Source organism: Mya arenaria, chromosome 13, assembly GCF_026914265.1.
Source record: "Mya arenaria isolate MELC-2E11 chromosome 13, ASM2691426v1".
Taxonomy (NCBI): Eukaryota; Metazoa; Mollusca; class Bivalvia; order Myida; family Myidae; genus Mya; species Mya arenaria.
Window position 1 is genome coordinate 51876915 of NC_069134.1, and position 15904 is coordinate 51892818.

Below are 15904 nucleotides of genomic sequence, written 5' to 3' on the forward strand. Positions count from 1 at the left end.
TCACAGACAACTACACATTTAAAAAGAATAGAATTTGTCAATGTTTAAACATATGGAACACTTGATTCATTTATAAGACAAGAATATGAGAATCTTCCATGGCCGAGGGTGTAAGATAGGTTCATCCCAACTCCAGCGAAGGGTGTTTTTCAGCAATGAGGTTTACCAAGGACATCTCACGCCATCAGTCAGCCTTGATGCTTTTCATCCTACCTAAGTGAAACAAAATATTTGGTTATTCTTTGGAGAAACAGTATCAATCTCTAAATGAACAGCACAACACCTTGTAATATTGAATTTTTTATTTCAATTTTAAAGTTTTCATCATTATGACATACGATAACTTCATTCAAAATGGGAGATTTGTACAAAAATAATCATATCCATGTAGCTGCATAAGATATGAGTGAGAAAATGATTCACATAAAATTAATCTCTAAAATGCAATTTACATCAGCCACTTTACGCACAGGTTGTGTGTATGCAAAACCATAACAGTTCTTAAAATAGTCTAGAAATAGTAACTTTAAAAGAAGACTTGTAGCCTTTTAATAAAAAAGTTAATATTTTTTTCAAAATGACTTTCATTGTCTACAGATATATAGATATTTGCAGTTTATTGGCTTACGTTCAATAGTAGAAACATTGATCATTCCAGTTATCTGAATATGAGTACTGATCTACTAGGGAGTATTTAATCCTTAGCAAAGCTTATAAACTCTACCTAATATTAATGGCTGATGTAAAATTTATGATTAGCAAAGCCATACCGTTAAGTCAATACATAGTGATGATATGGTATGAATGTGTACGAGTCAGGACTCTTCTTTTGACAGTTTTGTTTTTGTTAACAGGCTAATTGCAGTGTCTTTACTCTGAAAACTGTCCTGTAACCTTAAGTATCATAGTCGCATCAATGTGTAAAATAAATGAAATTAACACCAAGAAATCAGTGAACAACTTATAATTATTTGAGACAAACTTTGTATCATGCAGTTACATTTTTCGTTGATTTATTAAAGTTATTATACTTCAAGTCGTTAAGGCTTTATAGCTGGGTCATGCCATAATGCAGTCAATGGCGCAGGCGCAGACTTTCATAAGCTCACAATGACTCTGAAGCTATTAGTATCTTGACATTTTTCTCAAACATGATTGCAAAAATGGACCCTTCTAGTTAGGGCTATTCCATTTAAACATATAACCCACGGGGGGAAGACACTTTTAAATTATGCCACCACCCTACAAAAGCAAATTTACCCTTGTGGGGTCCAAATTAGCGAAAAAAGACACCCGCCTATATACTTTTTAAATAATTGCCTTTCCCCAGGGATTATATGTTTTACTGGAAAAGCCCTTAAAAGCATTCTAGAAATAGAAAATCAATTCATGGAAATAGAATCTCATACATGCAAATGACTTTGCAAACAAAATTATATTTTAAACAATTCACCATTGAAGTAATGCGTGAGGTTAATGCAGAAGGCACCATAACCTTCTATATTTTAATGTCACTTGGTAACCTACGGTTTTACCCCACCAATTGTGTTCATACTGATGTACAGTCGAACCCCGTTGGCTCGAACTCAGAGGGACCGGCGAAAATACCACGAGCCTTAGAAAAATCGATCCGTCTACTTTCAGTATAGAGAAATCGGTCCTTTACATTTAGTTCGAGCCAACGAGGATTTTGTGCCAAACGAGTTTGAACCAACAGGGTTTGACTGTACATGTATTTATTTACAAAAAATATGAATCATTTCAAACAGACAAATGTCAAAATGAATCAATTTAGACAAACACATTTGAATTAAATAACAATAAATATCACACTAGTATGCACTGTATTACAATCAGATGAAAGCACTTGTTTTGTTCAATAATAAAATACATATTTATAAGGAGTAAAAGTGACTTGTGAGTATGAAATGTCCATAGATATGGAAACAAAAATAAGCATTCATATTGACACACATGTACAAAAGGAGGTTTACAGTTATAAAGTACTAGGCCAAAAAAAAACAAGAAAAAAAATGCATGGTTCAGGTAACATTTCTTAAAAGGGATAAAAAATAACCAGCCCACTGTTTATAGATTTAACGCTTTCTTTGTTGTTGTACAGGTTATTGTACAGTTTATGTTCACAGTGTCACACAAAAAAATGATTGTGAAGCTACTAGTGTTTTGCATGTGAATAGAAATGTTTTTATCGGCTCAGTCAATTTTTATTTTCCAAAAAAATTGTGTCTGAAAATAATTGTTATAGGGGGATTTGTGGGGATGATTAGGTGGTTTGGGTTACCTGAGCCATATTTTTTGCCGCAGAGCAATAAATATGAAGTTTGATCAACAGCATCTTCGGCAACCATGGTACTTTCTTTCGTTACACTTCATACATACCGTGGGACAATTGACTGACAATCTCGTTTTAATGAATATGCATAAGGCAGGAGAGACAACTCTTCTTCCAATGAATTCCCATGTTACACTTAAATATTGTGCAATAACTTTACAGTGTCAGTAACCTCCGTGGCCGTGGGTACTTGACTACTACCAAATATTATTGTTCAACTACGGCATTCGCCAGAATGTTTTTTCAACCGAAAGCATCTGGTACTTCACAGAACCAATAAAACTGCCTCATTAATTATTCATGATTACGAGATTTTCCTAGACAAATTGCCCACGGTACACAATGAAGCATAGCGTAGTGGGTATCGGGGGAATCCGACGATGGATCAACAGCAACAAGTTCTAGCTGTCACAACCAAATTAAGATAAATGGTGAAGTAAAAATAAAAAAATGGTTATTTTTATTTCATGATTTGTAAAGGACTTTATATCAATATACATTTTGTTTTGATCTGAACTTTTGTTATGCCAATCAAATAAAATCTCATTAGCAATACTTAAACACAGCATCATATAATATACAAAATGTTAGGGTATTATGATCAGAGCAAACCTAAGGTAAGTCAAGTATTTTTTAATAAACGAGTTTTTATATTCACATAATTTGACATAAACAATTCATAATGCCAGAAAAATCACATAATTACCTTTTATAGACAGTAATTGGTTATAAAATAGGTTTGCCAATTATTATTGTAATGGTGACAAATTCGGTAATACACAGAGACCTATAGAAAAAATTATAATTTTCAGCTGATAAGCCACTGATAAATGTTTTTCCTGTGTTTGCTATTCAAGTTGCTACTAAGAAAAAAGCTTTTCTAAAAAAAAAATTCAGATAAAATGGAGAAACAAATGTTGGTTAAAGAAAAATATTCAACCATAATCAAAATAATCACAAAAATATCATATGAAAATATTCAACCCTGGAGATACTGTACACTAAAACAAAAATTGAAAAAAAGCACATAATGACGTCATGCTTGCTACAACAGCTGACTAGCGGCACTTTGGCTAAGGTAAACGATGGCTCCAACAAAGTTCACGCCCGCAGCTAATACAAACACAGGCAGCCATCGACCTCCACTGCTGGTCACTAACTCTGCTGTGAGTGGCCCGCAGAGTATACCAGGGATTGTTGCCTGAAAAAAAAAACTAACATTGATATTTGCATTTGGTTAAAAATGTTTTTTTCCTAGACGGGAATAAACAAATTATCAGTTTTGCTATGACAAATCACACAATGCTTGTTGAAAGAGAAAAAATAAAAAGTTCTCAAATTTTGAATGTAATGTTTTCACACATAAATTTATTTATGCATTTTTTGAAAATTGCATTTACAATTTTTTTTTAAATGATGGTCAGATCTTAACTTGAAACACTAAAAGCTTTTGGTGAAAATTATAACTTTTATAAGGTCAATATATTTTATGACCTTAATATTAATAAGAAACGCCGCAATGCGACGAAACCAGATTTGCAATGAAGAACTTCAGTATTCGTTGTGAGATTTAGTTTCAACTATTTTATTTTTAGTATAAGTGACCTTGATCCTACGGGCCCCCAAATGCAAAGGTTAAACTTTGTATAAACAAAAACCGCGTACAAGAGTATTTGAGATGGCAAACGTGATGCCGGCATGACTGGGCGCAACCTCCGCGTGGTTACTGAGATGACCAGATGAGTTACAGGCACTTAGACCAAGGCAGATGGTCACAAAACTGGAAACAAAACAAAATAATTAAATGCTGAAAAGGCAAAGAAATGTTACTTTATATAATAATAGCTGACATACATAAACACAATAGAGCTGTAAAGCGAACACAGGTGCATGTCTGTTATAGTTGGAGGATTTTCAGTAGAAAAAGAGATATTATCTGACAATAAATCAAGCCAGAGTTATCAGCCTTACCTAGCAAGTGTGTATTGTCTCTTGCACCATGTTACCAACATCTTCAATGGTTTTTAGCTATGACTAAACATATGTTCGCACATAAATTCAATTTTGGTTCTATAATTTAAATTTGGCGACTGTAATCATGTATTATCTTTATTATAACAATTTATTGATCTGTTCATAAACAGATTAATTATTAAAATCAGAAAGGGAGGCAAAGTCTAGCACAGTTTAGGAAAATGCTAGTGATCAATAACCAGTATAGGCAATAAGGGCGGCCTTTCTTTTTCAGCTTTGACAAAAAAAACAAAAGAAACGAAGCGGCAAAATTGTATTTACTTGAAAAAAAACAACACATACATGTTTCCATCAAGTATATGAGGCATTTGTAACTTATTTTAGTACAGAAGGTTGCTCCACATGCTATGAGTTTATATTCATTAATTTAAGCGGGCTGTTGCGCGATAAGTGGCCCTTATGCTAATAATGTCCCTCGATTACATCTCAGGCCATTATGAGTCACTTGTGCCAATTATCATGCAAAGGAAGGCTCCGTCATGATAAGCCTGTATATAATGTAATACTTACAAAACAGCTAACGGCAAGTTATATACAGCAGAGAAGAAAAGAATGAAGACACCGGGCCCCAGAAGGCCAATACTGGTCATGAGACGGCGCACAGACAACACAGTCCACTTGTAACGGCTGATGAGGGAATCGGCGCAGTGACCCGCCACTAAAATATATATGCCTTGTGAAATAACTTGAAACAATTGAATTAATATCAATATCAGGGCCCACGAGGCAGATATTAGTCATGAGTCTGAGCAAAGACAACACAGCCAACATGTATTTATAGATGAGGCAATCAGTGCGTTAACCAATCACTGCAATACTGCCCGTGCAATAAGTAGCATGCAGAAAAATTACAATGACTTTTCAATATACATGTACACACACTACTTAATTGCATCTGAAATTTGTTAAGATTGACGTTGGCGTGACAATATGATACAAAACACTTTAATACTACACCCAACCTTTGTGGTTGTAATTATATATAACTTGCATGATTGTTTATTACTTCAATAACTGAGCCAGTGGATGCAGTATCCATAATTTAATGGACATTAAGGGTACCATACATACCAACACCGACAACAGAGTTCATCACATAGGGAACAGCGGTAAGCATGATATGTGTCTGGTCGGCCCCGAGGGTGCGTGTGAGATACGTTGGTAGCCAGTGCATTATGATGTAGTTGGACCAGTTCATGGAGAAGTGGGCAATGTAGATGGACCACAGCGGCCAGTGGCTAACAAACTCTCGCCAGTTCACATTGTTATTGTTTACCTGTGAATATTGCATAGTGAGATCAGGCCCTTACACATTGGTATTGTTTACCTGTGAAGATGTCATAGTGAGATCAGGCCCTTACACATTGGTATTGTTTACCTGTGAAGATGTCATAGTGAGATCAGGCCCTTACACATTGGTACTACAGAGTACCATATAATTATTGATAGCCATACTGGAACGGATTCCCAACACTAATACTTATATGGTTACTAGTTGGCAGAGCTCTTACAAAGCAGTTACCCTTTCCTTCAAAGAGAAGTGACCACATCAACTAACCCTAGTAAGTATTACGTTATAATTTACCAGTAGAAAGGCGTATCTAGGAGGCTATGAATATAAGAGTTAAAAGTGGTATCAATGAAGGAAATGGTTAAGGATAAATAACAACTCTACCGGTATTTCAACATGCCCCTGCTACTAATTGTACAGTAAGCTTGAGAATATGGTACAACACAGTATCACCAAACCCTTATGATTGAAATCATACGTAACTCACACTTTGCTATCATCATGTATTATAGTGTTCAATCTCCATACTGCGGGTAATGTTTGCGTAAGTTCTACAAGGGGGGCTTTTAGTCTTTATAGTTTAAAAACGGTAAAATAAATGGATTGATATCATTGCAAAACACAAACATATGGTATTAATGGAACTGCTGTAGAATTATAAAATTCCTCAAAATAATTACAGTAGCATTTAACAGACCTGTGTTACATAATTTTCAGTGTTATCTTCTGTTTTATCTACTCGGTGCAAAATCAACAGTCAATGAAATGGTTAAATTTAAGTTGAATTTAAGGTTAAGGTACAATTTTAATTTAAGATGATTCTGTAGTGTGGCTCCAGGCTCCAAATATCACAAATATACTTAAATTATTCTTAGATTTCTTCTGGTTTTTTTTGGTGATGTTTGGGTCAGTTCTCAAGTGTAATGAAATAAATTTTGAGTGATAAATCTTCAATTTCTTACTAAATAATGCATTTATGGAAAAAATAATTACTGATAGGAAGTTTATAATCGTGTATTTAATAGCTGAAAACGCAAAAATATTATATGATTGGTGAATGCTAAAAGATTTACTGTGATCTACAATTGTCTCATAAGGTAGAAATACGGTATTTTTTCTGCATCTTTCTTTCAAATTAAACACAGTATCCTTCATAATAACTCTTGTTTTACAATTTTATTAAATATGGAATCTTATTTGGGAGTAATTGTGCATCTTTAAGTAAAATCTTACTTTTGGAGGTTCAACAAATTCCTCAATATCGCCAGCTTTGGGGTCTGTATAGGAATATAGCCACACGCACACCCATAGAAAACCTACTGAGCCAAACAAATAAAACATCCAACGCCAGGTCAGGTGGGGACATATCTACAATGTAAATATATACATATACAAATAAAATGAAGTATCCAATGTTGGCACAACAATGAATACTTTTTTCTTAAATATTTTTCAGATGAATAACAATTTATCTACCTAATCTGACATGTGAGGAAGCTGGTGACAAGGCTTGCCAACAAAATCAGCCATTTAGCACATGTGAAATTTTCCTAAATCTAATTGCCAATTTCCCATTAGTTTCGATAAATTTGGAGGTTTAACGTGATTATCCGCACTCTTCCTTTACAGCTGCGATTTCATTTAATGCCTGGCAATTGCAGGAGGGCAAATACAGGCCACAGCACATTTCAACATTTCGCATGGTGTACTTCATATCACAGCATTTACAGGCCACAGCACATTTCACAAAGTGTACATACCACGGATGCAACAGTTTGTCCTATTGAACCGAAGGCCACAAGATACCCAAACGCTCTTGATCGCTCTTCACTGGGAATGCCGTGGGAAAATATGTGAAACATTGTTGGCAACCCTGAAATCATTAAAATCAGACATCAGTTTACACTGTATTTTACAATTTGTGAAGGAAGTTACCTTTACTTATGCTAAGTTCTCCTCATTTGTACAATTTTACACAAAAGTGTGAACCTTGTTTTTGTGGGGGATGCCCCAGTACGAAAAGAAAACCCACTTGCTCGCCTTGGTGACCACAAACCACACTTTCTCAGCAATTGTGCATACCAGACAATATTGCACTTCCAAAATAGCAACAAGGCATTTCCACATTATATGTATGGCAAGATGTAACAACTAATGCAGTTGGCATGCTGCATTAAACTGATATTCTATTTTCTGTGATCACTTATCGATATGCCTTTTTGCAATTTTAAAATCGCACTAACTGATGTTGTCTGATTTAATAGTACACTTGCATCTCAACCACTGTAATATTTCATGGCAATGATTGAAGTGTTATTTGTCATCAATAAAACAATGGAAACTACAGGGACAAGCCGGGTAGACTAAAACTCAACTAGGCACAACAATGAAGGCCAAAAAATAAACTCCAAACATAAGACGAAACACAGCACAACAAGAAACTAATAACTATCAAAATATGGACTTTGGTGAATGTTGAGATAACCACCATGGCAATATGAGTGTTTATCAATCAACTATTATGTATTTAATGCAATACTTGGACTATCGTAGTACTAGTAGTTTCTGTCATTTTGATTGGCTACTAAACTAGCCAAATACAGGATTAGTGGAATGGATCATTTTAATTGTCTTTTCAAATTGCCTATTGCAGCCATTTTGATTTATTTTTCTCACTTTTCTGAAAATTGTGTGCCTTGTTTAAACATATTTGGAAATCTAATACTTCAACCACTTGGTACGGTTTGATATTAGAGCTGTATTTTACATGTTGGTGGATTTTATGACAATCACTTTTTTGGAAACTGACAAAATGGACATGTTGGTTAATACTTCTGTAACTATTCATGACCCTCAGTTTCAAACATTTCAGATATGTTCTACACATGACTGCATGCTTTACATGCCATATTATCACAAGTCAAGGGCCATAACTCTGTACTTATTGGGCAAAGCAACAAATAAAACCCCAGTTGCAATACTCTCGCTAATACACTTCTGGAGATATGTGTGGCAGAAGATTGCATGCTCTATAAGCTATTTTTAAATTAAACAAAGGGCCATAATTCTGCCCTAACTTAATGACTTATTTTGGATTTTTACCTTTCTTTAACAAATACCTATAAGCAAGAGTTTTATGAGCTTTTCATATAGAAAACAATACAAAAAAGCCTCTAACCAAAATGTCAGTAAAACGCACAAACCCTAGATGTTTAGGGTAGACAGACAGACAAACAAGGGCAAATCTATATGCCCCCTCCTCATTAGTAGGGGCAAAATATACCTGCACTTACCAAACCCCTCCCCAAGACCCAGTATAACTCTGCCAAGTATAAGACTGTACAGCGAGTGCGCAAAAAGGGGGACGAGGAACGTGGACAGGGACCACAGGAACACTGACAGAGTAAGCATGTTCTTGCCTCCATACTTCCGGGTCGCACTTGCTCCTATCACCTGTAATAAAAATATATTGAACTCAAGCTGTGCCGTCTTTTATGTAACATTTTATTTCCTAATGTAAGCCAACAAAAATTATCGTCAAAACATATAAGAATTGAATATGTTTTTAACCATTGACAGTCAATGAAACCAGAAATTATCAAGTTATCATATGATATGACCAGTGAGTTATTCTAATTAGGAAATGACTTAAAAGGCCTCATTCACCCTTAAAAAAATAAATTGAAAAAAATGAGTGAATTTTGATTGGAATAAGGACACTTTTAAAGTCAAAACTGCTTCTTCAGCTTTCATTTGGTCAATTGGTAAATGGTTTAGAACTTGGTCTAGTGGGAAAAACAAGTTGTCATTGGTTTGAACTTTGAGCCCTTTCTCTTGGTCTTCCAAAGAGGACACCAGTTAAGGTCTCTACTCATGAAACAGACTTGAGGGTGATTCACAGCTTACACCTGTCTGCACCATCTGACAAAATTCGGTAAAAAATCATTGCCTGTACACCGACCTGACTACTGATATAGCCCACGGCGAAGGAGCTGAGCACCCATCCCTGACCATGCATGTCCCACTTAAACTCATCGGTCATTGGAACGATGGCTATCGGCATGATAACTCTGTCTGCTGCATTGATGAAGTTGGCCATACAGCAGAGCCATAGTGTGTGCGATGGTTTGTTTATCATTGCTCAGAGATTACGGGTTGACCAACTGAGTTGGTATAACTTTTGTTGACACATCATCTTCAAGTAATTTTGTCACACCTGAAACAAGCTTAGGCATAACAAAAGATGTTTGTAAAACATAATGCCCTCCAACTTGGCTCCAAGTGCCCATTGTCATAAACATGTGGAATATTGAATAAAGTTTTTTTCAGAAAAAAACACATTATTAATATCTATGAAAGTGAAGACAAACATTTCAAACTTTTAACTACATTTAAAGTCTTCGTGAGACTGCGACTGTGACCTTTGATCAAATGGCACCCTGCACCAAAAACAGATTATACAAGTCAAGAGCTATCTACCACTTTCATGGTCCTAGGTCAAGCCGTTCTAGAGATATTTTGAGAATTTTCTTATCCTAAAATGGTTGACCGTAACCTTTAATATACTGACCGCAAAAATAAAAGTAATCATATAGTGATCAAGGGCTACATTCCACCACAATTTCATGATTCTAGGTCAAACTGTTCTAGATTTATTGTGAAAGTTTTCTAAAATGGTTGACCTTGACCGTTGATCTTATCACCTCAAAAACAAAAGAGTCATATACAGGTCAATGGCAACCTAAAACTAAAATTTCATGGTCCGATGGCAAAGCATTCTCGAGTTATTGTGCAGACAAGACTTGGTCTACTGACCGACCAACATATCTACTAACCATCAAACCCACTATCATTTGCAAACCTAAATGTCCCTTTATTTCCCATATGGCCCAGATCATTGGCCCTTTCGGCACAGACAGGCAGATACAACCAAAAGCAGCAGATCCGATATAGCCTAAACTAAAGGACCATATGGCCCAAGTTTTGTGAACCAATCTGCGCTATATGGGCTTTCAAAATTGGCCATATAGACCATCAATCTTGGAGGTATCAGTTGATAATCTGGGCCGAATGGCCTTTATCAAGGGTCGGTCATATTGTCAGCTATTATTAAATGGTGGTATTGTCAGTTGTTATAAAATCCTGTCAGCTTTTCTGAAATCTCTGAAATCTGGTCAAAGTTTAATCAGACACTGAAACATATATAGTGTCTTGAAAAACTTCTGCATTATCAAAGCCTAGTCCAAATAATTGTACATGGACGAATATTTGAAGGGCACCTGCAAGGCTGCGGTTCACAGTTTTACAACAATCGGAACTCTTCGGCCATGGCCGAGTTGTTACGATTGTATTTACGAGGTCTATCTTGAAGCTTGCTGAAGATGGTCGAGTTGTGACTCTTGGCATAATTGTTGTCGGTGTCAGTCAAGTTTTGTTTAATTGGAAAGGTAAATCTGCATTTTAATTAATTGACTAGGCGCTAGAGGATTTTACCCAGTCATAAAATAACATTAAATCAATGATGTATGGCTAGATTGGATAAGATAACAGATCTGTACCTGGTACTGCCCTTAATAGTATTCTACTGTATACATTTTCACCATCATTGTGTTATTGGTATTTAAATGCTATTTGTAGTCATTTTTTGCAAGTCATTAAAATTACAGGTCGTCAAAAACTTTTTTAACTCTTGTTCAAATGTTGCCTTAGAAACAGGTTGGTCGGATGTTCTATAAACGGTACGTCTATAAACTTGAGCTAACCTGTTCTCAACTGTTTGTTTTGACACCTGGGACGGACAACATGTCAGGTCATATAAAAACTGTGTATACTATCAAACATTTAAGTAAATTTTCCACCAAAACAACAATTAAATCTTTATTACGGATAAATGTATTTCGTTTATCAATACATGCTTCTTTTCAGCTTAAAACGTGTTACCAAAAGTTGTTTACATTTTCTGAACGTGGCATGGAATGCTTACATCACCGATATACGAAAACAAAATATAGGACAACAAACTACAGACAACCAAAGGAATGCTTCTTATTGTTATCTTTCTTTTTAAACAATTAATTTTTTGATGCAAAGGAAACTTGTGTATTGAAATTAACCTTTTTATTGACTTTATGTTGCTCAATGGTATAGGCGATTATATTTGATTTACCGGAAAGTAAATTGACGAAACGAACATCTTAATTGTGCTGCACATGGTAGTACTCGTTACACACGTGTTGGAGTTACATCTGGGAGTGTCTTATTAAAACACATTGACGGGAACTCTGACAGTAAAGAAGGAATGAGTTTAACTTCATCCTGGTTTGGGTATGCCTCAGACGGGAGGCATAATAAAAATGAATCGCAAGTTGTCCATCCCATCCGTCTGCAAGCCTGTACGTTAGCAAATTTGGTCTTTAAAGCTGCACTCTCAAGATTTTTCGTTTAATGTTGTATGTCTTAAACCGTTACTAACGGTTTAAGGAAAATGCATAAAACATCAATTTTGGAGAAGAAATACGAAAAACTGCGATCTGATTTTTTCGCATCAGTCTTTCATCACTGGTTTTTAGATATTGACGCAAAAGTCTGCTCGTTCCAAGACAAAAAATAAAAATGTTGTCAAAACGTTCAATCTATGAGAGTGCAGCTTTAACAATGGGACGTCAATCAAGGTAACAGACCTGTAAAAAACAAGTGGTGATGTTTCGCGCATACAGTTCGTGCAAGCTCTCATCTACAAGGTCCACGTGACAGTTTTTGTCAAGTTTTTAAAGGTCTACATGGGCTTACGTTTCGTAACATAAGTCGTTTTCTTGGGTTAAGTATTTCACTGGTCGTGTGATGTAATAACTTAATTATACTTAAAATACTTTATATTCAATATGTTAGAAACATACTGTTTATAAATGTTAAATAAAACTACTGTTTTTTATTTGACAATGAACATGTTAGCAAATCGACTTAAGTTAATTTAAGGTGTTTTATGAATACTAATCCTTCCTGCGCTCCATTCAATCACTACTTAAAGGGGCATAAAAAGATTGATGCATTTTATTTGTTGTACTCCAGGTCCTTTAAGTAGTGATTTAAATGCATTATTAAGGTTAATTCATTTTACTTAATGATCAAACAAAACAAGCATTATGAATTGTGCATATCCTCATATCCTTATTATGGCAATTTATCTAAATTTATTTAAAAAAAATTTCACAAGGTACCTTTGTTTTAGCAAGTACAACACCTTTCAACAATATTCAATGTCAACTTTCGTTTGTCGATCCACCACCACACCCACATTCTGAATGCCGTAGTTGTTTGTTGATCCACCACCACACCCACATTCTGAATGCCGTAGTTGTTTGTTGATCCACCACCACACCCACATTCTGAATGCCGTATGTTGTTTGTCGATCCACCACACACCCACATTCTGAATGTCGTATGTTGTTTGTCGAGCCACAATCACACCCAAATTCTGAATGCCGTTTGTTGTTTGTCGATCCACCATCAAACCCAAATTTCGAATGCCGTAAGTTGTTTGTCGATCCACCATCTAACCCAAATTCTGAATGCCGTATGTTGTTTGTCGATCCACCATCTAACCCAAATTTTGAATGCCGTAAGTTGTTTTTCGATCCCCCATCTAACCCAAATTCTGAATGCCGTATGTTGTTTGTTGATCCACCATCTAACCCAAATTCTGAATGCCGTAAGTTGTTTGTCGATCCACCATCTAACCCAAATTCTGAATGCCGTATGTTGTTTGTTGATCCACCATCTAACCCAAATTTTGAATGCCGTAAGTTGTTTGTCGATCCACCATCAAACCCAAATTCTGAATGCCGTAGTTGTTTGTCGATCCACCATCAAACCCAAATTCTGAATGCGGTATGTTGTTTGTCGAGCCACAATCACACCCAAATTCTGAATGCAGTATGTTGTTTGTTGATCCACCACCACACCTACATTCTGAATGTCGTATGTTGTTTGTTGATCCACCACCACACCCACATTCTGTATGTCGTATGTCGATTGTCGAGCCACCACCAAACCAACATTTTGAATGTCGTATGTCGATTGTCCAGTCACCACCACACCCGCGTTCTGAATATCGTATGTCGATTGTCCAGCCACCACCACACCCACATTCTGATTGTCGTATGTCGATTGTCCAGTCACCACCACACCCACATTCTGAATGTCGTATGTCGATTTTTGATCCACCACCACACCCACATTCTGAATGTCATAAGTCGATTGTCGAGCCACCACCAAACCAACATTCTGAATGTCGTATGTTGTTTGTTGATCCACCACCACACGCACATTCTGAATGTCATAAGTCGATTGTCCAGCCACCATCACACCCACATTCTGAATGTCTTATGTCGATAGTCCAGTCACCACCACACCCACCTTCTGAATGTCGTATGTTGATTGTCCAGCCACCATCACACCCACATTCTGAATGTCGTATGTCGATAGTCCAGCCACCACCACACCCACATTCTGAATGTCTTATGTCGATTGTCCAGACACCACCACACCGACATACTGAATGTCGTATGTTGATTGTCCAGCCACCATCACATCCGCATTCTGAATGTCTTATGTCGATTGTCCAGCCACCACCACACCAACATACTGAATGTCGTATGTCGATTGTCCAGCCACCATCACACCCACATTCTGAATGTCTTATGTCGATAGTCCAGCCACCACCACACCCACCTTCTGAATGTCGTATGTTGATTGTCGAAACTTGCAATGTCGAACGTCGTATGTAGTTTTCGAGCCAGCTCAACATGCAATGTCCACTGTAATTCGTCGAGCCATTTGTCGCAATTCTGATCGTCGTGGTTTGAAACAAAACTCATTAAAACAACACCTATATATTTCATTGTTTTGTGATTAAAAAAACTATACAATGCAAGGACAGCCCGACATTTAATGCCGTTCGAATGTCGTTTGTTCATCTAACTTCAAACATCTCGCCAGTTCTCTTCCAAATTATACCATGATTGTTGTTTTTGTGTTTAGGATAACCTTGTATATTTCTGACACGGTGTAGATTCAATTCAATTACGCACCTGTTGTCAAGTTGGATATTTTTTATTATTGTTTACTTACGCGTTTTTTGTTTTTGTTTATTGCTTATCCAAAAACAATTTAATGGATGATGAATTGTTAGTGAATAAAGTACAAATGTAGGCTTGACAAAGTGACTGATACTAGCACATGAAGCTACACTTAATTTCTTTTGAATTACCTTTTAAAACATTACGGTCATGCGTAAAAGTATGCTAATTGATTTGAAAGTGAACGTCGAAATAACGTTACCAAATGACATTTTTACCTTCCGCCAATGACGTAACGTAAGACTTGTTTGTTTTTGCCGACTATGTTCCTGTACGATGGACACACCTTTTCAAGGAACTGGACCATTACTACGAAGTAAACCCGAAGATGCGTAATGGAGTTCGTTCATGTATGTCCAAAAGCAAAGATCGATGTAACAGATTTTGCAACTATAAATACGGGCGCTTTTCGAAAAGCAAGCCAGAAAAAAACGAACACGTATCAAGAAGACACTAAAAGCATTTTTAGCGTAGAAATCCAACGTTAACGTTAAAGATGAATTCCGTCATATTTGTCTCACTGATTGCTCTTATGGTTGTGGAATACAGCCTTGCCGACGTGAAAAAGTAAGTATTTTATTTTATTAAGACTGAAAAGAACATCGATAGTCTTAACATGCGACAGTTACTGCTTAAAAATAAATAAAATAAGTTTTTTTTTATTAGTTTGACTTTTTTTTGTTAATTGATTTCTATATTTTGGGTTGATGGCAGAGTGAAATAACAGTGTAACAGTTACAAATAGAAACAAAATATTGAATGCTATTTTTCTTTAAATTAACTTCGTTGTTGTTATTATTATTATTATTATTTTCAATTTGGCATATACGCATGCTAACATATTATCATGGGCTGAGTTCTTTGAAATTGTCATGGAGACTTGGAATCCTCCATAAGTCTATATATGAATGCTATCAAAGGCATGTTAAGTTTAATTTTAACGTTGCTTGTTTTTATACATGTATATTTTTACATTTACGAATGACCTTATTCTTCTTATATGTAATTGTTCACAATCGTCGGTATATTAAATTTTGCTTTTAGCTCAATTGATTTTTTTTCGCAATGAAACGATTTTCATACGATATC

The 15904-nt window shown here is 35.9% G+C and overlaps 1 protein-coding gene across 3 annotated transcripts; it reads right to left on the reverse strand.

The window, feature by feature from the left end:
* Positions 1–290: 290 nt before the first annotated feature.
* LOC128214609 (sialin-like) lies at positions 291–11719 on the reverse strand. 3 transcript variants are annotated; one of them, XM_052921173.1, is made up of 9 exons: positions 11633–11719; positions 9640–9894; positions 8972–9131; positions 7439–7551; positions 6912–7046; positions 5459–5663; positions 4898–5045; positions 4019–4133; positions 291–3554 (listed from the first exon to the last, which is right to left on the reverse strand). In XM_052921173.1, the coding sequence occupies exons 2-9, from the start codon at positions 9814–9816 to the stop codon at positions 3399–3401; spliced, it is 1209 nt and encodes a 402-aa protein (XP_052777133.1). In that variant the 5' UTR covers positions 9817–9894; positions 11633–11719; the 3' UTR covers positions 291–3398. The 3 variants fall into 3 exon arrangements, with proteins under 3 accessions (XP_052777133.1, XP_052777134.1, XP_052777132.1); XM_052921174.1 differs by having other exon boundaries at positions 11563–11652; XM_052921172.1 differs by lacking the exon at positions 11633–11719 and adding an exon at positions 11441–11607.
* Between the last annotated feature and the right edge of the window lie 4185 nt (positions 11720–15904).

Coding starts and splice junctions, on each gene's coding strand:
- LOC128214609 (XM_052921173.1), bottom strand. CDS start 9,816: ATGATAAACAAACCATCGCACACACTATGGCTCTGCTGTATGGCCAAC. Junction 9,132..9,639: donor TGGGCTATATCAGTAGTCAG/GTCGGTGTACAG, acceptor TTTTTATTACAG/GTGATAGGAGCAAGTGCGAC. Junction 7,552..8,971: donor GGGTCTTGGGGAGGGGTTTG/GTAAGTGCAGGT, acceptor TAATGATTTCAG/GGTTGCCAACAATGTTTCAC.